This window comes from Cuculus canorus, chromosome 2, assembly GCF_017976375.1.
Source record: "Cuculus canorus isolate bCucCan1 chromosome 2, bCucCan1.pri, whole genome shotgun sequence".
Taxonomy (NCBI): domain Eukaryota; kingdom Metazoa; phylum Chordata; class Aves; order Cuculiformes; family Cuculidae; genus Cuculus; species Cuculus canorus.
This window is the reverse complement of record NC_071402.1, coordinates 143,530,649-143,553,654: the sequence shown is the minus strand read 5'-3', so window position 1 is coordinate 143,553,654 and position 23,006 is coordinate 143,530,649. Positions and strand designations below refer to the sequence as shown.

The 23,006-nt window shown below is 47.4% G+C and overlaps 1 protein-coding gene across 9 annotated transcripts in view; it reads left to right on the top strand.

The window, feature by feature from the left end:
• The first annotated feature begins 4,022 nt into the window (after positions 1-4,022).
• Positions 4,023-23,006, top strand: part of MKX (mohawk homeobox) — a 48,945-nt gene continuing 29,961 nt past the window's right edge. For 4 of the 9 annotated variants that reach the window (XM_054060363.1, XM_054060358.1, XM_054060364.1 and 1 more), the window contains exons 1-5: positions 4,023-4,337; positions 5,075-5,303; positions 7,651-7,810; positions 14,442-14,595; positions 15,775-16,110. In XM_054060363.1, the coding sequence (XP_053916338.1) occupies positions 5,122-5,303; positions 7,651-7,810; positions 14,442-14,595; positions 15,775-16,110 (832 nt within the window). In that variant the 5' untranslated portion in view covers positions 4,023-4,337; positions 5,075-5,121. Of the gene's footprint in view, positions 4,338-4,799; positions 4,905-5,030; positions 5,304-5,402; positions 5,487-7,650; positions 7,811-14,441; positions 14,596-15,774; positions 16,111-23,006 lie in introns of those variants that run through there. The other 5 variants (XM_054060361.1, XM_054060359.1, XM_054060362.1 and 2 more) reach the window with 5 other exon arrangements.

Sequence of the window (23,006 nt, the reverse complement as noted above, 5' to 3'; positions counted from 1 at the left end):
TCTCCATGTGCCGTGCTACAGCCCAGGCTCTGGGTTTCATTGCCAAGCTGAGCTAGTAGCCAGATGACAAAATATTATGCATCATAGTCCACTCTACCACCCACACCATGCCCTCAGTCTACTCTTTTCTACGCACAAACCATATGCAACCCCAGCTGTAGTTTTGTGGATGAGAAGAGCTAGCTAGACCTTTACACAACATGCTCTCCTGCATTTGTAGAGAATCTGGTGCAGTTCTCATTTTTGTTTTTCTCATCAAGCGATGTCTGTTCCACCTTTCTGCAGCATTCAGCAGCCTGCAGGCAGCAGACCAGGTCCCTTTATGAATGCCTTTCTTGGATGTAAATGATCCGAATTATGCTGACCACTATGCTGGAGTTACAGTCTATGATTTTGTCTCAGTCTACACTTGCTGGACCTGCAGGTGAAACCAAGATTTGGTTAATGGTCACATCTGCCAGGCTTCAAGACGTCCTCCTAACAGCCTCCCCACTCCACCTTCTGGTGTTGTTGCCCTCCTTGCTCCCCACAGTCTTTGGCCTTGTGGTTTGACGGTATTTCCTGTAGTAGTGCTACCAGCACCACCCGTCACAGCACCACCAGCCACCCTGCTTTGGAGGTGGTCACAGATGTTGGTGGTGTGTTTTCTTCCTGCATACGTTTCCATTTCAGCACACACTCAGACCAACTCCTCCAAACCAAATACCCATAAAGAAGAGAAATAAGCACACATTTTATCTTTCAGGTGCTCTTTCACTGCTGTTGAGAAACCTTCCAAAGCTCCTTTCTCCACAGCCGTTTGCATGCAAAAAGGCCTGTAATTAAGTGGCTACTTGAAAGCCTGTCTTTGCTTTCTAGTAGGCCCGACACAATTATCTCCTCTATTAGATGTCAGATGCACAGTATGATAACCCTGTTGCTTCCAAGGATGGAGCACTAAGTCCCTCTTGCTCTAAGCCAGGGGTTATTCTAGGCATTGGTCCTGTGAAATGTTCAGAGGGGAGAGTTCTTCCTCCTTCCTTAGGATCATACGTAACAATACTCCCTATTACAAGATTTAACTTCACTCCTACTTTATTTCACTCTAGTGCTTTGGGGGTTGCCAGGCTAAGCAGGAACATCCCTGCTAAGGCTGTGGCTCTGCCAGCTGTGCCTGCCCACAGAAGCAGAGCAAACCTCTTGAGGCATCATTTCAGAGAACATGGTTAAGCAGGTTCATCCTTGTCTATGTGTGCCTCAGGACTTTGCTTAGCACTGACCCAGCTACTGCCATGGGTGGCAACAGGTCTTTGCAGCTGCTCTCCCTGTGAGTGTAGTGGTTATTTTGTAGTAGAGATAACACTTCATTTTGCATAATCCTAAACAATTTCTCACCTACCCAGATTCTCAGGCCCTTCGACATACATGGCCGCAGTTATTTAGCCACCCAGCATGAGTGCAAAGTGTACCAGGGACGTGAGGAAATTCTTTGAATTTCAAACATATATGTTTACTGTGAAGGAATCTGCAGCTGGATGGGGGAGCTGTGAGAATGCAATGCCAAGGAAATGTTTGCTGAAAGCATTTAAAAAATAACCAGAGCACGAAGCATGAGACAAAAGCAACATTTTGCTGGGTGTTCAAATCAGAAATGAAGTCTGTATTTAGGAGCATAGATGGGACTCTACCAAACTGATTTTGGATGGCCGGGGAAGGAGGAGCAGGCTCCAGTCTGCCTCAGCAGTGCCAGCCAGGCTCTGCAGGCAGCTGCCCACCATGGGCAGCCAGGTTGGGGCTGCAGCCTCTCCACCAGCTGGAGTGGGGCTGGAACTGGGAAGCTCCATTGCTTGCAACCTCAGGAGCAAATTCTCCTCTCAGCCTGACAGTACAGTTGATTTTTTTCCTGCCTCCTCCAGTGAGACAGATTAGGCCCCAGAGCACCACTTTTAGGCTCGTTCTGCATGATATCCCTTGGAAGGGTGCCTTGCTGCCACTTTCTGGCATGCCAGCCTGGCCTGCTGGCTGTCTGAGGCTGGGCAAGCAGGCACAGCCTGAGAGAGGGATTTTGCAAGGACCAGCAAGAAGCTCTTTGCAGCTCCAGCCCAGCAGGTGCCCCATCTTTCCCTGCACCCCAAGCCCCTGACCCACTGCGGGATGAGTGGGAGCCTGGATGCTCCCATCAGCCGGTGCTGCATCATCCTCAGGAGAGCAGGCTGCAGGCTGCGGTATACAGCCAGCAGCTATTGACTTACTTACTTTTCTGTGCGTGGCTGGGTAAGTAACCTTAATTAAAAACATGAAGCCCACAGTTTGTATCACATTCACAATGTTAAACAAGCTCTGGAAATAGAAACCCTGTTTTCATTTAAGCTTTTCAACTGTGATCTAAGTAATAAAATATGGAGGGGGCGGGCATGTGTGAGATTTACATGTGATGATTTGGGAGTTCTCATTGCTTTAGAAGCTTGTAAGGTGCCGCAGTGCCAATTGCTCCTGCCGTTGCCTCACTGTGCTTGGCAGTGCCTGCCCCACACAGACTTTTGTTTTTTTCCAGAGCCGCTTTCCAAATGCTGATTTCTGCCCTCGGCTCTCGTTGTGATTTATTCTGGGTGTGGATGTGGGATCTGCCAGACCATCAGCAACTTGCTGCCCTGGATACCCAGGTCTGGTCAGCCAGGCAGCTGGGCACTGCGCACCCCTGCTGCTCCTGAGGATCATGGATGTGTCCTTGAGGAGAGGAACATACCCTGTCAATGCAAACAACAGTCCCGTAACCCCATAATCAAGCAACAGCATCACCAGAAGACAGAGAGGAGAATTACCTTTGCCTTCACAGTTTTTCCTGAGCCACCACGTAGGGGATGTACATCCATCCCATCACACCAGACAAGAGGGAGGGTTCTTCTGAGGGTACCTGCTCTGTACTGTGCCCGCGCATGGGCTGACCCTGCAGGGCCCACAGAAACCTGCCATGCTCCATCCCCTTTGGAGCTGGAGGCCAGAGCCTGCACCTGCCCAACCTGAAGGGATCAACGCTGCCATGCCAGAGGGACTAGGAGGGGAATGAGAAAACAGCAGGGCATATACTCATATGAGGCTGCGAAGGGTTGACATCACCTTCCTGTTTTGCTGAAGTGAGCAGGAGCCCTCAGGAGCTTGGTTTTGCTCAAACCCGTAGCTTTCTCAGTCTCATTTTGCTTGTAATATAATTCTAATAATAATTCCTCGATCACAAACAGTTCAGCAGGTCACGGCATTAATTACAGCTGCATGTTTTGCAGCAAGCCCCTAGTAAGCACATTAGCACAGACCAGGAGGTGTTTGTTTCACGGTGTCCCTCTATGTCCCCTTCCTCCTCTCCCCACCAGCTGTTTCTGAACTCTCCGGCCAGGGCACATACCGCAGGGGAGCATCTAACAGGCCTTTGCCCAAAGGCCAGCGGAAGCGCAGGATGCACAGGCTGCACAGAAGTCCTTTGCCCTTCCCAACTCCCCTCCTGGTTCCCTTCAGCAACCGGAGAAATTACATTCGGGTCGCTGCTCCCCGATGCCAGGGTGCTCGGCTTCCAGGGAGCCCTTCCCCAGCGCGTAGCTGCGTGACTTCGCGGAGCGGCCACGCCATCAGCGCCCGGGATGCAGGGATGCAGGGAGGGGTGAGGTCGCAGGAAGCACCCCACAGCGGGGCAGAAACAGTGCGGGACGGGGGCGCGGAGGGCGCGGGGGTGCCCAAGGCAGGAGAAGCAGCAGGTTCCTGCTCCCGCCCAGGCGCCGGGGACCTCAGCTCGTCTGGCCCCGCCGCTCCGTCGCCGCGGAGAACCGCGCACGCCCTCCGCGGTGTCCTCTCCGGCCCAGGAGGACGGGATGGGACGAGTCCCGGGTGACGGAGAGGTGAAGGGATAAAGCCGGCGGCGGCTATGGAGACTCGGGTCCTTTGCGCTCACGCTTGCGGGGACCAGGATGGGGCCAGGGAGCCGCCGGCGAAGCGAGGTGCCGCGGAGCGTGCGCGCACGGGGCCCGCGCCGCGCACGTCGCAGACGGCTGCTGCCCGTTCACCCGCGGCGGCCAAATAACGTCTGAATTACATCCTTGTAAATATTGACTGTGGCCATCTTCTTCGTTTCTGCGCACAGTAACCGGCCGGGCGGGCCGGGGCCGGGCTGGCTGCGCCGCAAGGCGGCGGGGGATGCGGGAGGCGTGGAGCGGCGGGGCCGGGGGGGCGAGGCACATCCCTGCGAGCGGCGGCACCCACCGGGATCGCAGCGACCGAGCATCGCCTCTCCGCGGGAGCGCGCCGAGGATGCTAAAAGGAGCGGGCTATCTCTCGGCTTGGACCGCGGTCTGATTTATCAACCTTGTAAGGTGGGGGCAAGACGGCGGGGCAGATGTTTCCTGGTCCAGCTTCATTAAACGCAGGCGCTAACGAGCGGCGGAGGGCTACAGCTGGGCACGACCGCGCCCCCGACGGGGGTCCCTCCCGCGGGCAGCGTGACCCCGAGCGGCGTCCTCAGCCGCCTTCCCCAGGGGGACGCCCCCCAGCACGCCGGGGACTGCCCAGCTCCGCGCTACCCTCCCCTTCGCCGTCCCTCCCCGCGCCGCCCTTGCGGGGCTGCCGGGTGCCCCGGTGCCCGCCCCGGGGACGGGGAACGGCGTCCCGGCAGCCTGAGTGGCTGCGCGGCGGCCGACCCTCCGGGCGCCGGCGCTGTGCGTTTGGTGGTCGTTAAAAACAATTTGTTTCCCTCCCCGTTTGGGGAGGGGGAAGGGGAAAATCGTTCCGGGGGAGGGGAGAGGAGGGAAAGGGAAAAGGGGGACAAAAAAAGGGAAGAGAGAGAGAGCGCAAGCGAGAGGGAAGCACCAAACACAACAGAAATCCCGCGCTCCCGACTATTGCGACACGGAGCGAGGAGCGCGGTGGAGGCTGGCGGCGAGGTGCAGAGGGGCCGGGCCGGGGCCGTGGGAGCGGATCGGGACCGGGGGCCGGGGGAGGGGCGGGCCGCCCCCCGCGGGTGGGCAGGCGGTGCCGGGGCTCGGGCTGCCCCCCCGCCCCGCCGGGCGGGTTTCGGCGCGGCTGCCCGGTGACCGCTGCCGCCTCCCCGCAGCGCAGAGCGAGCCCCCGCACCCCGGAGCCGGCGGCCAGCCCCCCACCATGAACACCATCGTCTTCAGCAAGCTCGGCGGCCAGGTGCTTTTCGAGGAGGACGCCAAGGAGCGGGAGCGGAGCGGACGGCCCTACGTGGGGGTGGTGGAGGGACCGCACCACGCCGAGGTGCTGCTCCCCGACAGCCCGTCCATCAAGGAGAGCCTCAGTCTGCGCAACCGGCGGACAGGGTATGCCCTGCGCGGAGCCCCTTCGGGGGGCGAGATGAGGTTCTGGATGGGTCCTCCCCCACGCCCCGGGTCCATACTCAGTGGGGACTTTGATTCCAGCTACGGTGCGAAATTCCGGCAATAGGTGATGGAGAGGCGTGCGATCGGGCTGGAATGTGCCGGACAGAGCGCTCCTGTCTTGCGGTATTTGACTTCCCCCCCTCCCTCTCCCCCTACAAACAAAAAGCGGAGAAGCGGGGCTTGTCCGTTTTGGCTGGGCGCTTCATGTAATTAAAACCCCCAAAACAGAGGCTGGAGGCGGAACGTGTGCAGCCCGGGCCGGTCCCGGTCCCCGCCGGCGGTGCCGGGGCAGCCGGTTCGCGGCTCGCAGCGCGCTGGGCGCAGGACGGGAAGGAGCTTCGCTGTCGGTGCTTTCCCTGGCATGGGATTTAAAATGGACTAGCTCGATGCCGGTCAAGGGCTGGGCAGGGTGATGCTAGGATCGGTTTTGCTAAAACGGCAGCTGAGGCTGAGCCGTCTGCGGCTGATTTTTTTTTGTGCCGGAGCAGGTGAAATAAGAGGTGATGAGAAAACGCGTTACCACCGGCGGGCGGTCAGTGTAGCTCGAAGGGTTCAGCTGGCGAGCGCGGATCAGACATTTCGGGTCAGTTTTACCAAGTAAAGACTTAAGGAGCACAGTCAGGCGACACCGAAACAGAGAAATCCCGAGGAGCTGTTGTTACTGCTGAATTTCCACCTTAACGATTGCATCAGCTCGTACTTTTAACGGCGGTGTTTGTAGGGCGCAGGTTATGTTCCATCGAAATGTCATTAGCCCATCACGGCAGAGCTGGATTGCCGAGGAGGCCCTGGACAAGCCCGTGGCCGCTCGGCGCGCCACATCCCGGATCTGCTCGGCTCGGCCCGGCTTTGCCCGGCACAGTTCGGCACGGCCCGGATCTGCCTGGCTTTGCCCGGCACGGCTCAGCATGGCCTGGATCTGCTCGGCTCGGCTTTGCTCGGCACAGCACGGCTCGGCCCGGCTTTTCCCGGCACAGCACGGCCCGGCTTTGCTCGGCACAGCACGGCATGGACCGGCCCGGCTCGGCTTTGTCCGGCACAGCACGGCCCGGATCTGCCTAGCTCGGCTTTGCTCGGCACAGCACGGCTCGGCCCGGCCCAGCTCAGCTTTTCCCGGCCCAGCACGGCCCGGATCTGCCTGGTTCGGCTTTGCTCGGCATAGGTCGGATCTGCCCGGCTTAGCCCGGCTCGGCTCGGCTCGGCCCGGCTTTGCCCGGCACAGCTGGGCTCGGCGCGGCGCCGTGGCGCCCCCTGCCGCCTCCGCCCGGAGCCTCCGCGCCGCCGGCCCCAGCCCGCCTCTAGGTTTTCCTTCTGATTCCCTTGAGGTTTTTCCCTCGCTTTTTATTTTTTAACCTTTTTTTTTTTTTTGTTTTAACAAACAAACCCCTCTTCACCCTCCCGTCCCCCCTGTCCCCCCAGCCGCGGGGCTCTGGGGACTGGCAAGCGGCACGCCCGCTCCTCCGGGAGCGCTCCTCGCCGCCGGCTCCGATCGGGAATCGACCCGGGAGCTGCTCGGTGCCGCGTATGCCTCTGAGCGTAACCAGCAGAGAAATCGGGGCGGAGGCGCCTGTCTCGGCTGGCCTCGGGGCAGCCCTGGCCCCTCTGGAAAGCCCCTCTGTAACCCACCGGCCGCTCGCCCCGCAGATGCCGAGCGCCGGGAGCATCGGGGCACTCGGCTGCTGCACCGACTGGAGTCCCCGCCCGCGGCATCATCGCGGCCAGCGAAGCCGGCTCCGAGCCCCGACCCGCTCTGCTGCCCCAGACCCTCAGCCGGGGAGTTCGGGGCCGGGGGCCGCAGCAATCCTCGAACACCGCGCGGGAAGGGTGCTCGACTCCCCCGGCAGGGACAGACCCGGGGCTGGGCGGGGTCTCCCCGGGATAGGGACAGACCCGGCAGGGACAGACCCGGGGCTGGTCAGGGTCCCCCGGGTAGAGATAGACCCGTCAGGGACAGACCCGGGGCTGGTCAGGGTCCCCCGGGTAGAGATAGACCCGTCAGGGACAGACCCGGGGCTGGTCAGGGTCCCCCGGGTAGAGATAGACCCGTCAGGGACAGACCCGGGGCTGGGCAGGGTCCCCCCGGATAGGGACAGACTCGTCAGGGACAGACCCGGGACTGGGCAGGGTCCCCCCGGGTAGAGATAGACCCGTCAGGGACAGACCCGGGGCTCGGTAGGGTCCCCCCGGCAGAGTCCCTCTTACCCGCAGCGGGGTCCCGGCGGTCGCGGTGCGGGCGGGGAGCCGGGCGGCTGCCGGCGCGGTGCTGAGCGCCCCTTCTCGGCGGCAGGGCGCGGCAGAGCGGCGGGAAGGTGCGGCACAAGCGGCAGGCGCTGCAGGACATGGCGCGGCCGCTCAAGCAGTGGCTCTACAAGCACCGCGACAACCCTTACCCCACCAAGACTGAGAAGATCCTGCTGGCCCTCGGCTCCCAGATGACCCTGGTGCAGGTAAGGGGCACCCGAACCTCCAGCGCCGGCGGCCGTTTTGGGGCGTTTCGTGAACGGGAGGGGCAGGGGCAGCATCAGCCGAGCTGAGGGGGCACCGGTGCAGCCGGCGAGTCCGGAGCTCGTCCTTCCCTCCCCAGGGAGCCCCTCCAGCGGGTCTGTGTTCCCCGAACAGGAATTCCCACGTGTGGGCTATCCTGGCTGGGGAATTGCTAAAGGCGATTGGCAAAAGGCGTGTGCTTTCCCTTCCCGGAAAAGAGGCCCTCGTCCTTTAATCTTGTTCAAAAAATACAGGGGAAATATTTTTGCTTAGTCTTTAAAAATATTCAGGTAAAAAAAAAAAACCCCAAGTAATACATTTCAGAGCAGAATAGGAATTGGTGAGGAAGTTGTTGGGAGCCAGAAAGGAAACAGTTTTATTGTTCTAATAATAATTGTCACCTGTTGCACAGACACAAGTGTTACCATGCACGCTGCGTACAGCGGCACAGCGTGCAGCAACTGTGCCTTTGCAGGAGTTACCATTACAGTGCAATTAGGCACCGGAGTAATTGTTTTGCTCTCCGGTAAAACTCCCCTGAAATGACTGGCAGTTTTGTTGCAGTAAGAGATGTAAAGTTGGCTGCAAACGTTTATAAATCTTACTTTTTTGTTCTCTTTGCCATCTGGCGCTCCATTGAAATAATGTGGTTAAATGCTGTCGGTTGTGAAGTGATGCTATCTCAGGTCTGGATGCTGCAAAGATTTATGCGTTGTGAATAATCTTATTTCCTTACTGGGAGCTACTGCTAGGTGCGTAAAATGAAATACATGTGTTTGCAGGATCGGGTTCTCAGCGCTCTGCCTAACAGATTATGTGTCGCTTTGCAAAGGACGTGAAAATATAAAAATAACATGAAGTATTAGAAAAAGAAGGTGGTAATTTAGCGTTATTATTTTGAGTGTTTCTTCAGAAAAGCCAATGCTATGAACTTCAATCTTAGTAACAGCAAAATGGGAAACTTTTACGCTTTAGTACCTCACTGTGAAACTATTGCACTAGAAAAAACACTTTAACTTTGACAAAAATAATATTAATGTCTCAGAAAATGCCAGTTATAACTGGAAGGTACAGTTAAAACAACTTCTCTTGCTTTTAAAAAATATACATGAAAGGTTTGCTCAGACTTTTAAAATACGATTACATAAACGCTGTCCATTCAATGCCACGATTCTGTGGGAGTAGTTTATTGGACTATGGCTTTTAAAATATTCCTGTATTTTTACATGATTTAAAACCTATATCCAGAATCCACATTGGGAGACTTTCATATTAATGATATCTTGAGGAGTTGTTCTCCTGTTCTTTTATAAATGCCACAGAATGGGCTAGGTGAAAAAATGTAGTGGGTTTTTGCATGGTTTCTCTTGTGGCAGCTTTGATAAATCCTGATGGGGACATGCTGTGTTAGCCTCTATAAAATCATCAAGTGAGCCATGGCCACTACTCCATAGAGTTTTACAATCTGCCTAAGGTGTAGAATAAAATTAAAAAGAACCATGGAGGGCTACATTTCTCTCTGTTAGATCCCCATGACTCCAGTGGATTTTCAGTGAAGCTGAACTTGACCAGCCTTATTTCCATGAACTGTAATATTTGACAGAGCTGTGCAAACCAGCACATCTATCTTTATTTACAGAAGCACAGCATCAAAAAGAAACCTCAGATGTTTCTTCCATGATTTGAGTGCATTGCTCTTTTAGTCCATGAATATGATAGCATCTGTACAACAGGTAAATACATATGTCTGGCACCAGCAGTCACTCCTCACCTCGGAAGAACAAAACAACACACACCCCACATCTACTTTTCAGATGCTCTGGAAGAAGACTGTAATCCAGATCAAAATTCTTTTTCTCTGAGAGTGCGAGAGAACGCGCCAGGCTGTGATCTGAGTCACACTGGGTACATCTGAAATAGCTTACCTGAAGGCTGTGCTCTTTTATCTGAGTGGGACAACGAAGAGCAGGCTCAGGACTGGGCTTCGGGCTCTGTTGGAAAACTTTTCTTCTGTCCCAGGAGAGGCACTTTGCAAAAGAGCATTAACTGGGGTCTCTTGTGATTGTTTTTCTAATCTAGTAACACCAGACGTTGTTGGAGAACCAGGAAACAGTCTATGATGTTTTTTCCGGGTTACATGCCTTCACATTTGCTGACCTGTCTCATATTTCCTACTCTTCTTCCATTTCTCAGTGCTGCCCTGCGGTGTTTGCTCTTGGTAGGAACATACGCTTGCCTCTCCTGTGGAGGCTGTTGTCTGCTGACAGCTATTACCTCTTCCCAGCATCCCTCATGTGCTGACACCTTGTCATTGGAAGCCCTAGGGAAGACAAAAGATACTGTTGAAAATCCCTTTGATTTTCCGCCAGAATGCCCTTTAGGGAATGAATGGTTGGGGGTTTTTTTTGGTTTTCACCTGACTGCTGACCTTAGAAAAAGTCTTCAGCAGCTGTCTGGAAGATGATGTTGGTCACAGTAATATTGATAATACAGCTGTAACTCTTCTCCATGTGCTTTTCTTTCATCTGATGAACCTTATTCCACCATCTACTGAAGGAGCTTTTGCAGTATTGTGCCATATATAAACCCAGTTCTCCCAGTTCTTATGTGAGGCAAGGAGATGAATGTCCAGCCCTGTTTTTCTACTGTAATTATTAGGACAGTATCTGCATGTTGCATCTTCCACAATTTTATTTTCATTAGTTTAAATGAATTTATTCTACCTCACTATTACTTTGGCTTAACTTCCTGTTCTTTGGTGCAATGGGACAGCAAAGAGGCTGTTGCAGCTGCATGTCCAACAGTACTGCAGAAGGAGCGTCAGTCTCTTTCAAGGAGGTAGGATTTCACAGAAATCATAAATCATCTTGTTTCTTAATAAGCAGTAGCAAAACCTGGGGCAGATTCTGAGCTGACTTATTCTTGAGCAGGCCAACAAGGTCTTCAAGAGTCCTCAAGGCAAATGTTATTGTAGCTTTCAATCCAACAGTCCAAAGTTTTCTGCTTCCACAACTGCCAAAGCAGGAAACTGAAAAAGCAATATAGTTTGAAAAGACATTTTATGTTTTACTTCAATTAGATTCCAATTCAGAATCCAATAATTTGTCCTATTAATGTGCTATAAATATGCTACATTTTTTGTTGTATTATTACTGCATTACTTGAGTTATTTTATTTTAAATTTTGGGTTAAATGTTATTGTGAAATAAAAAAGAAAAATGGCTGTATATTCCTTCCAGAAAGAATGGCCGTATTGTTGAATTTTTTTGCAGTACTAGAATTAATATATTGGTCGTGTGCTGCTGTGTATTTAGTAGTCTTCAGAATCATAAAGGCATATGTGGATTACTGGAGGAGGAGAGCTGCTTGGTTTCTGTCCCGTTTCTGAAACTTCGGCCACTCTGAAGCAGTGAAATGGAACAAATTACAATAAAATTGAAGAATCTCTTCAGAAGCAAAGCCACAGGATCAATATTTCATGATGCTGATCCAAGTACCTGATGCTCTCTGGGGATGACTGAGCTGCTGTAAAATACGAATGCTGGAAAGCACATCTATTGTCATTCTTATTGGATTTTGTCTTTTTTACTTCTTGAAGAACTACATGTTTGTTACTATACAAGAATCGTGAGGTTTATCATGAATTTTTTTCAAGATACTTAGTTCTTTGGGAGGTTTCTGAGATGAAGATTTTTCCCACTGGCTTGTATGCCAAGAATTATTTTTGAAGATTTTATTTTTTGAGGTCACAGTAGTGTAAGTTGGGTCCCTTGTAAAGGGTGGCTGGCTTTTGGCAGCTTAGGCTGCTTCTTTTTTGTAATAGCTTGACTGAGTGGTGGTGAAAACAGGCACTTGCAGTGAGTGGGATCTACAGCAGTAGGCATGCAACTTTTTAAAGACTTCATGAATACACAAGGTAACATTTGAGGCTTGTTGAAATTAGTGACAAAACTGTCCTTGGCTTAAAGGAGCCACGAACCGCCTGTAATAACCCAGGTGGTGGCTAGAGCTCAGTGAGCATGCTGTCTGGTGCAGCCTGTGGCCACACAGCCCCTTCCAGTCCACACTCCTGGAGGTTGGCCAAGACTGAAGAGTGGGAGAGATGTTAGATCTCTTTGTGTCTCAGAGATCAGAATTTTCCAGCAATATACACCAGTGCCTGAGAGCAGGTGAGCACCCAGAGATACCACACCATAGATTTAGCCTAAAAATCTCCCAAGTGGATTTACTTAACTTTTCCTTCAGCCTCAGTGTGCCTTGTAATTGCATTTGGGATAAGAGTTTCTGGAATGAGCGTGCTGCTTTGTGCTTCAGCAGAAAGCTTCTCTTGTAAATGCTGACTTCAGGTTCTTTCGTAATGATCAAATACTACTATTTCCTTCTCTCATAGCTGAAGACGTAAAATATGACTCATCTTTTCATATCGATATGCAGAAAGCAAAGCATTGGCAAGGGAAGAATGAGCCCAAAATAAACCAAAAGAACCATGCAAGAAATTAATTGCTTTTATGTATGAGTCACGTTATCTTTTCTGTACTTGGCATTTCACTGATGCAATATTTCAATGTGTAATGAAATAGAGCATAACGCAGTCTTTCTTGTGAGAGGCTGGAAAGCTGTCAGTTTTGTAAGATGCTGCAGTAACTGCTATAATATTCATTGGGACCTTGGACTGATCCATTTCTATTGTTACATACTTTGATATTTCAGAGTTGTACTAAATCACGCAGCAGCCAGGTGACTGCTGATTCAGCTGAGCAGTCTGGAGTGAGTTTGTTAACAGCAATAGAAAGTGGATGGATGCCAGCCCACCCTTTCTGGTTTACTATAATGATCACTGTGTCGATATGATGAATATAAACAAGTAACCTTGGAAGAGAATGGAAATTACTTACTCTTCTCTGCCAGCTACAGCTCTAGCCTGTCATAGTAAACTGCATGGTCTGTAAAGTTATGTCTTTGGCATCCGTGATCTGTATTTTCATTGGAACCCTGTTTGAAGTAAATGTGATTTTAAATAAAATCAAAGTTACAGGCTTAAGATACCACTGCTAAGTTCTAGGTGGGACTCTGAACTGAAGTTTTTCTTTTCCTTTAAGTAGTGTCAGTTAGTTTTGCTTTTCCTTTAAGTAGTGTCAGTTTTCTCATAGTCACCGTAGAAGAGATTATCAATCCAGAATAATTAGCCAAATACTTCTGTGCAATTTGTACAACCTTTGCTACATTAGAGAGATGGTAAAACTAGGTCCAAAATCCATCACTGAGGTCTAGAGTTTGGCTGTCTAGTAGGTGGGGTAGCATGTATTGATAAAGGATGTGTTAACTTGCTTTGCAGGTTAACGTAAATTAAATTGTATGATCATTCTCAGGTCGGAATATGACTGCAGTATTCTCCAGCTTCTTCTTTGTGCACTTTCACAACACAAATATGTGAGTGGGGCTATAGACTCCCAACATTCTTTACATTCTCCTTGGCAAGTAATGCTACTCTGCCTCCTTCTTGCAGAGGTCATGTCAAAATACACTTATTCCTGCGAGGAGTAGATAGCATTTTCAGACCTGATTTATCATTAAACAAATATTGTTAGAGTATAGGTAGCTTGCCTCTGCTCTTGCTTGTGTTAAGGTTATGGTAAGGCCACTCTGTCAGTATCAGTTTTTCCTATTTTATGTATATTTTAAGTTACAGTAGAATCAAGGCCGGTATTTTTGCAGGTATACTTTCTTGAAAAGTCGCTGCAAGCATATGCATCCTGTTCGGTGGTGTGATTAGCGCTCCTGGCACAGAAGACTGTACAGTGTCCTTCTGTTCCCGTGATACCTAAAGCACTGTGAAATCCTTGTCTTTGAGCTTGACTTTGTGATGACCCTGTATGCCAGAAGGACACTAATGTGTAACTGTTTTGCAGTGTCAAACTAGAAAATGCTCTGCAGCTGAGAAGGGAGCCAAGCTGCTTTCTTGTTTAGTAGTCACAGTGTGAGGAATCTGTATCTTCACTGCTTTTGAGGGTTTCAGCAAGAGAAGGAGTTCATAAAAGCTGCTGCTCTGTAGAGCAAGTGGTTGATTACTGCAGCAACTCAAAGTACATTTTATTCTATGTAAGACTTCACTTATCCCTACTGCCTGTCAGACTTGGAGTACCAATAATGCATGAGGGAGAGTTTGGACTTCCATGTGATCAAATTCAGAGTGGCTTTTTTCTGTTTAACAACCTTATTGTAAACTACATAAATGTCTCAGGTAAATTACCGAACATTAGCTCTATGTTTTAATATAGGGTGCAAGAGATGTATCAAAGGTTTGTATTGAAAGTTCAGGGCAGTACCTTAAAAAAAAAAATTCATATAAAATGAGTGCTTTGGGACACCTTAATAAAGACCTTGTTAGTAATGAGGGTTTCCTAAGACTTGGGAAGGGTGGAAAGCCTGAGCCCGCAACATTGTCTGAGGTTCCTTCTCTGCTGAGTGAAAATTTAGCATTTCCCTTGTTTGCCTGTTTTTGAGGGCATACATAAAACTCATGAAACCTTTGTGTGTTAGATTTGTTTATTTGTATATTTTTCAAGAGAAACTAATATGTTCATTTGCATGCAGGTGTCAAACTGGTTTGCCAATGCAAGACGCCGCCTGAAGAATACTGTCAGGCAACCAGATCTTAGCTGGGCTTTACGAATAAAACTGTACAACAAATACGTTCAGGGAAATGCTGAACGACTCAGTGTGAGCAGCGATGACTCATGCTCTGAAGGTTTGTTGATGCTCTTTGTATCAATTTTAAACTGATTTAAATAGGTTTAGAAAGTATCAGGTACCCTAAGTTAGCTCTGACTTCTCACTAAACACCCACAGTGGATCCACCTTTACTTTCTTGAATTAGGTGCTATTTTTGCTTCCCAGCTGCTGTGCAGCCTTGCAAAATGGGATTGTGTAATCAGGGTGATAGTCCGGCTGCATGTTATTTGGCTGTTTTGTATATCATTGTTACTAGAAAGAGAATTGTTAGTTCATTAGATTCTACAAGCCTATTAATTTAATCTGTATTCAAGTAAAAATTGATATTATTTGTTGATTTAAGGAAATGAGAAATCTCTTGGCTGTTACTTTCCTTGATGGAAGAGCTATAGCAATACCACATCATTAACAAGAGAATCCAATTAACTTCAGTGGGGCTTATTATATGTTAGACTGACCATTACTGTACTTATTTTATGTATTTTACCAGCAAGTATTTTCCTTAATATATGCACTGAAATTCTCTTTCTTATCAAAACTAACAAGTGTAGGATTTTTTTTTTCAATAGCACCCTATAATTTTTAATAGAATATTCGTAGTAACTATGTCTGTAGGTGCCTTCTTTTCAGTCAGTTGTGACATAGAGCTACATTGACAAGAACAAATCCTGCAGAATGCTGTCAGAAGTGTGTAGGTGAATTTTTAGAGGAACATGTTTCAATTTCTATTCAGTTTCAATTCTCATCATTCCAATTTTAGTTTGTACTCACTTTTCTTTGATTGGTTGCAGGACGATTAAAAGAATATAGTGTAAGCAAATACGCTTAAATGTGTCATAGTACTCAGAAAAAGCAAATTTCAAGTTATGATAGTAAAAATTCAGCTTATTCACACAGATTTTTAAAGGTTTGTCATTGATTTAAGGCTCTTCTCAGTTTCTTTCTACCTGACGTGTTGCTTATGAACAAATTAGACTCAGCAACTGTTTTTTGTAGTTTTGGAATAGCTGGAACATCCAAGAACCATGGGAACTACTGTGAGCAATGTGTGAAGAAAGTGAAAATCATTGTCTAATGTCTAAAGTTATTGTCTAGTTTTGGTCGTGTTTGTAGCAGTTTAAAACATATATAGAGAGCCTCTTGTTAAATATTAGTTATTCAATGTAGCACTGCGTCTTTGTTCTTTTGTTTCCAGATGGAGAAAATCCTCCAAGAAACCATATGAATGAAGGGGGATATAACAAACCAGTTCATCATACTGTAATCAAAACTGAAAGTTCAGTAATAAAACCAGGAGTGAGACCAGAAACAAGTGCCAATGAGGATTATGTGTCACCCCCCAAATACAAAAGCAGCTTATTGAATCGTTACCTAAATGACTCATTGAGACATGTCATGGCTACTAATGCAGCTATGATGGAAAAAACAAGGCAAAGGAATCACTCTGGTTCATTTAGTTCCAATGAATTTGAGGAGGAATTGGTGTCTCCTTCATCATCAGAGACAGAAGGCAACTTTGTCTACCGAACAGGTAAGGGATTCTTTCTGCATCATTACTAATACAGCCATCCTTGGTGGATGGTGTCACCTGGAGTGACTGTCACCTGACTGTTCCTTTTGTGAGAGTGGCTAACTCCTGTCCATACTTGCATTCACTGGGAAAGTTCTGCCTGCAGTATTGAAGTTAAATGCTGGTGCTGACTGCTGTTGAAGCTGGTTTGCTTTTTGAATGGAGCTGTGGGGCTGATTTTTAAATTACACCTACGGGTTGCTTTTGTCAGCACCAAGACAGGGCTAAAGAAGAGGAAAACTTGAGCATTTTATTACAACAAGAGAGAACTAGAGGAGGGCTAAAGCACTTCTTGGTCTCAGGCGAGAGGAAGAGGGGGGCTTTGAAATATTAAGGTGACTGTGGCACTTACATGAGCCATATGCTGCCCAATGAAGTGCACGTGAACACCTTCCCCTGTTGCATAGCATCTTTTCTGCCTCAAGTGTGCCTTCTGCAGTGAGAGGTCCTTTGGTGCTCATGCAGCTTTTGAGAATAAATGGATCAGTTCTGCATCACTCCAGATACAGTGTACTGAGCTAAGGGGCCACAGATGTGGCCATTAAATATCTTGGCTCTATTTTTTTGAAGACTTACGCATAATTTATTATTTTAATCTTATCAATAAAACCAGAAAAGCATGATTTACATAATCCACTGTGTTACTGGTCAGAGGAAGGCACATGGGACTGCCTGGATCATGCCAGTAAATTGCTGTAAATCAGGGCAAGATCAGGACTTACTCAGGTCCCTGTGGGGCAAGGAATGCTGAAAGGCTCATCTTGTGAACCTTGTTTTATATTTGTTTAGGGACATAAGGCAAAGGCTGTCCCCTTATCTGTGAAAAAAACCCCCGAAGTCTTGTGTCTGGAGCACTGAAGGTCTCCACCAGTGTCTCACAGTTTCCGCCCATCACAGCAGCCCTTTGCATTGTCCCAGGGCCTTTCTCAGGGGGGTGTTCTGCCAGGGACTGCGTGTGGGCAGCGTTGCATTTGGCATGGATAAATATTGATGTAAAGTACTGGAGGGCTTTGCACTAAAGTTAGTAGAGATTTAGATATTATACTTGGTTTCCCTTGGCTTCCCCAGCAGGCAGGTTCAGGTGTCCCTTGCCTCTGAACCCTCTCTAGTTTGTAACATTTGCCCTCTCCTTCCTGGTGCATTTCATGTGGGTTTTTTTATCCCTGTGGTGGGGCCACAAGGATTTCCGAAGGCTGAATGCTCTGGTTGGAGTAGAAGGACACTGGTGCATGCAGATTGTCAAGGGATGACCAAGGGGAGGAGTGAGGGCCCCATAGAGAAACGGGATCTCATGGAGAGCAAGAATAGTGCATGCACAATGAGTAAGTTTCAAAATTAACTCTCTCTGATCATTTAGCTTCTTTTCTTTTCAACATACCAAATGCGTTTGGTCTGCATTATGGGCGTGTTATCTGCCAAGTTTTATTTTTAAGTGAAAAGTTACTCAGGAACAGATGCAGCAGCTTTGATACGTAAACTTCTGTTTTTCTGTACTTTTATATCGTAACTTAAAAATGGACATAATGACTATTTAAAAATTGTAATGAATTTGTTACTGGATTAAATTCTTGTGAAGTTTCAAGCTGTACTGGAAAATATGGTCTTTAATGAGAAAGCTGAGACAGGCCCACTGGAACTGTGTGAGTTCAAAAGCTGGGCTGGAATGACTAAAAGTCTGTATATTTGTCCTTAAAGTTCATAACTGACATTCCTGGAACTCCTCTTGAGATCGTATTTAAGTCAGTTCTTAAGTATTTGTGTTAATGTTTTGAAATGTTGTGGCCTTAAATGAGAACACAGCAGCAGCTCTCAGCATATAGTTTTATTCTTTTTACACTGCAGACTAGCAGTATCCTGCTTATAGAAAGAAAAAGATATGTGCATGCATTACGTTATTTGGTATATCCTTATTATAAGTGTGCGCACAGTCAGGAAATAGTAAGTACAAACAGGTTTTTTTCAGCTGCAAGATTACAGTCACATTAATGATTTTCTGATAATGTTATAGCATGCAGGAATTGAACCAGTGACAAACAAAATAGTTTCAAGTTATCATCCATTCATGAAATCTGCTTACAAGTAGATGAAATTATCGAAATTATTGTTAGCTAGGAAGAGATAAATAAGGATATTTTGATTTTTACTGTCTTTTGCCTGTAATTTGAGTGTGCAAGATGGCAGTTATTAGTGCAGTCATGTAGCAGACCTGTATCTGTGTTCTCAAAAATAGCTGCAGTTCATTTTGCTTAAGCAGGATATGGCTGAGTGTATCACTCATACCTTCCTCAATGAAGCAAGTGTATTTTTAAGTGAGATTTCGCCACCTCCAAGGAGCTCCCCACTGCAGTTTTTTGTTAAGTAAAACAGCTATTTAGCACCAAGGGGTTGAAGCAGAATTGTGAAGTACCTACAAGACGTTTTAGTTTACAGAGACATTTTGAATAGTATTTCAAAAAGCACAGCATGAAAACTGATTGATATTTTGTTTTTGAGAAAGTTTGGCAAGATTGCTGTGCTCCTAGGAACACATAGTTATTCGTGTTGAATCAAATTCTTTATTATTCTTCCCTGGAAAAACAACTTTTTGTAGCAGATCATGAATAGAAAGCTTACTTACCACGTCTGGTTCATGTTGTGGGACAGACCCTGATTTCAGGTGCATCAGCGTGTTCGAAGTGACTTCACTCACCCAGTGCCCAGGTCAGCATGGCCATGAGTGTCTCAACACCTTTACCGAATTAACAGGGTACAAGTGCAGCATACAATGACAAAACCAAGAAATTGCAATTTAACGTTTGTAAGGAAAATGGGTTGTACAGTTTCCCATTTCAGCGATTAACATGCTTATAAACATGGGATCATATGCTGCTCTAGCTTCACGCAAGTGGGAAGTCCTGTGTACAGATTAAGGACAGGCTGTATAACTGACTGTCAGGAGAACAGCCTCACTTTATACCTCTGCATGATTATTATTGCAAGCTTGTGGGAAGCAGCTTTAGTGCTGGGGTGGGAGCAGCAAGCATCGATCCCAAGGCCCTCACAGGCACAGTGCCTGTGCTGCTCCATCCCACTCCAGCTGTGCAGCTCGGAGAGCCTGGGAGCTTCTACAAGCTGTGCGGCCCTCCAGCATGGGGAGGGATGGAGCAGCCAGAAAAGAGTACAGCCGCACTCGGATGTGTCACATATGTAAGCATTTCTGTCGTAAACTGATATGTGCGTGTATATAACGTGATATATGCGTATGTGTTATTTAAGGCAGAAAACTTCAGTTTGGATTAATCCTAGTGCAGGTATAATCTATAAATGTATGCAATTGGTCAAATATATATCTTAAACTGACCACTGAAAGGCTTGGTTCAGTGTTTTTGTTTACTTAAAAATCTGTGTTGGAGAACAAGTTCTTATTAACTCCTTGGCATGCTGTCATTCACAGCAGGTTCACTGTGTGACAGGAATAACTCAAACCAGACTCGCCTGTCTGTATTTGTTGTATGAACACATGCAGAAACAAGAGTCCAACTGCAACAAGCACTCCAGAAATCTGTAAGGAGAAGATCTAATAATGTTTACAGCAAGACTGGACTTAAATCTAAAGTGGTAATGTCAGCGTTTGGTTTACAGATCACTAAAATGCTGATTTTGTGATCACGCTGCACTGCTCTGCGAGCGCCCTGCTGTCAGTCACCTGTTGGAGCAAAATGTTCTGCATCAGTGTAGTACAAGGAAATGAAAAATCCCAGATTATTGGGATATTGCTGTGTGGTGAGCTGCATTTGGTGAACGAAAGCAGAAATTAAAATGAGAGAAAGAGAAATGAAATGGCAGGATGGAGTTTTCTAACTTTTTTCTGTAGGGAGGTTTCCATTGATTTCACTTTATATGTTACTTAGCACAGTACAAAAGCCAGAACAAATAAAAATAGTGAGGAAACTAAAGACTTGCAGGCCTGGAAAGGAGGGGGGCTTTTAAAATAACTCTTGAATGACTAGTTGATTTTTGAAAATGTTTGATCTCTATTCTCAGACGTTTATACTCTGGGCTGTGCTCTGTTTCTGATGTTTTCATTACTACTGCCTTTTTATTTCCCCTCACCTTCCTTTCTTTCTTTCATTTGGATCCTGCAAAGTTTGTGATTTATAAAGCATGGTCCTGGCTGTTGCAGCATACTGAGCACCTCTGATGACACCTTCAGCACACTGTAGGATCAGGCCCACGTTCATCCGAAGCACTAAAATGTGAGGCTATAGTAATGCACATGAGTATTATAGAGAGGCACGTGCAAGCTGCAGAACAGTGCTGTGATTTGTGTGGTCCTTGCCAACTTTTCCTCCCAATTTAACATTTTTAGAAATTAACATGTAATTTAAAAATGAGCTATAAAATTTAAAAGCATAATACGAACACAATGGAACCTGTTTTCAGAAACACCTCGAGGGACCTGCAAAAACTACCAGTACCTGTGACTTCTGCAAGTTTGATCTAAACAGTGCTGGAGACCTTGGGGATAGTTTAAAATAAATGGTAACCTGGGAGAGCTGAAGGAGGTCCTTGTTGCGGATCCAAATGTCGTCCAGAAGTGAAATGGAAAAGGGGAATGTCAAGTACAGTATTAAACACACACGGCAGCATAACTACAATTTGAAGGTTACACAGTTAAGATCATATTTCTGCAGGAATTTTATTATTACATGACCTGATTCATCAACACTGAAATAGCATGAATTCGAGAATTGAGGAGAGGATTGCATTTAATTTGCTGTTCTGTTGTTTTTTCTAAAGAAAGATTAAAAGGAAACGGCTTTATTACAGGGACAGTGTCAGGTTTAATATACCAGATGTGATAGACCAAAGTTGAGAATTTTTAAGATCGTGCCTGCTCCCTGCCAGTTAGGTTGGTTGTTCACTTTCTGCACATCTTTCAGTTTGAACTGCAAAAAGCAAATAAGCTGGTTTTTAGTTTCCTTTAGTTTCTTGGTTTCTCAGTATTTGAGCTGCGAAGGGAATGAGTCAGGATTATTTCTACGTGACCGTGGAAAACAATGCTTCATCAAAACTGAACCTTTTGTGGGAAGGCAGCAGTTTCAACCACTCTCAGGTAGGGGAATGATGGAAGAAGGTGTGGGTGGGCTGAGAGCATTGGTGGCACCCAGGGCACAGCGCCCTCCCAAAAGCCTGGCCACCCTGGAGCTGCCAGCGGTCAGGGAGGGCTTTGCCTGGAGCCAGCCCTGCCAGGAGGGGAAGTGGGACACCTGGCAATGTTGGCTTTTCTGAGCCATTTGTATCCACTCCCTGCTTCTAATGGTCAGTTCTGTGGGAAAAGAGAGTACTTGTTTTCTCACGGACGCAGGGTACAAACACTGTGCATCCTTGGTTTATCTGTTTGTTTTCAAATGCAAACGCCTATGAATGTTTGGGGCTTTTTTTTTTTAATCTCAAAATATTGAAGATTCCATAGATTGGGGTATACGCAGGTCAGTTGCGTTTCCAGTAGCAGTGTGTTTGTGGATATAATTTGAGTATAACTGTTATGGAGACCCCATGGAGCAGAGGAGGTGCATGTGAGCCTCTGCTGATTTTGCTTCTATTGATATGGCAAATTTTCTGTGTGTTTCACTAAAAACTAGCTCCGGCCATTTATTTGGGGGCAGAGGATTTTCTTCAAGTCAACTTGCTTCAGGGCAGTGTGTCTCGGGACTCCTAACAGCATTATCATCGCAGAAAATAAGACATTCTTTCATGAATGATTTGAAATGGGAAAGATGACAACATCTGACTGAAAAGTCAGAGACAAAAAAAAACAGGGAATCAGCCATTTTTCCATGGCCGCAGGTTGCTGCTGCCCGTGCCGGTGCAGCAACCCGCCTCTGTTCCTCCAAGACCATTAAAATTTTCCCAATGCAAATATTCACAACAGCAGCCAAAAAAGCAGTACACCTCTATGCTTGCCCAAGACCTCTCTCAGACACAGCAGGAAAAATGTATGGTGCTGTCACCAATCACTAACAACTATATATTTTAATACTCCTCTTCAGAGTTAGCCAATGCTGCGGGCCTCAGCAAGGGCTGTTCCCTGGCAAGCCTCGGGCCTCATTCATTTTAGAGAAGGTGTGTGTTCAAAGAGAAAGAAATATTTATCCCTATTTTCCCATTGTTCAAAATGTTTTCAGAATTATGCTTGGTCTTAAAACCTGGGGCCAGCCCAAATGTGAATGTTTCAGGAAATTATGTGCATGGAAAAGCACACCATCATAAATCAGACTGTTTTCCAGTTTTAGCTGTAGACTGCATGGCGAGTAATGAATATAATAGGGAAATTACTAAGAAAATTAGCAGTTAATTTTAGGAGTATTTAAAGAGTGTGTGAAATTCCAGATTGGGAAAACATTTAGTGAAATGGATGTGATTCGTTCTCCCCTTCCACTGCCTGAGCAGGATTTTCTCCATTAGCCAAATTTCTGTGCAGATCTCTTACAGCAGAAACATCAGACTTCCATGCTGTTTTGCAGCACTTCAGCTGGTGTGGCTTTTGCACTGATTCAGGGGATCTGCAGCCTTGAAAACAGTGACACCAGCACTGCAAGTAGTTTGTGTGTTGCAAAAGGAAGCACTACTCAAGCAAGGAGGACAGAGGAGGGCTCCAGGGGAGATAATGGAACACAATAACGCGGAAATCCACCAGCTTGAGTGGAGTAGCAGAAGGCCCTGGGCAGTGCAGCAGCCCGGTACGGAGCAGCGCAGCATCAGGCAAGAGCATGGGTGTGCATGGGTCATCCCATAGTCTGGCCACCCCACTCTGCGTTGTCGTGCATGCAGAGGGACACCTCCACTGCTGCCTTCCCCGATTACATTTCTTGGGG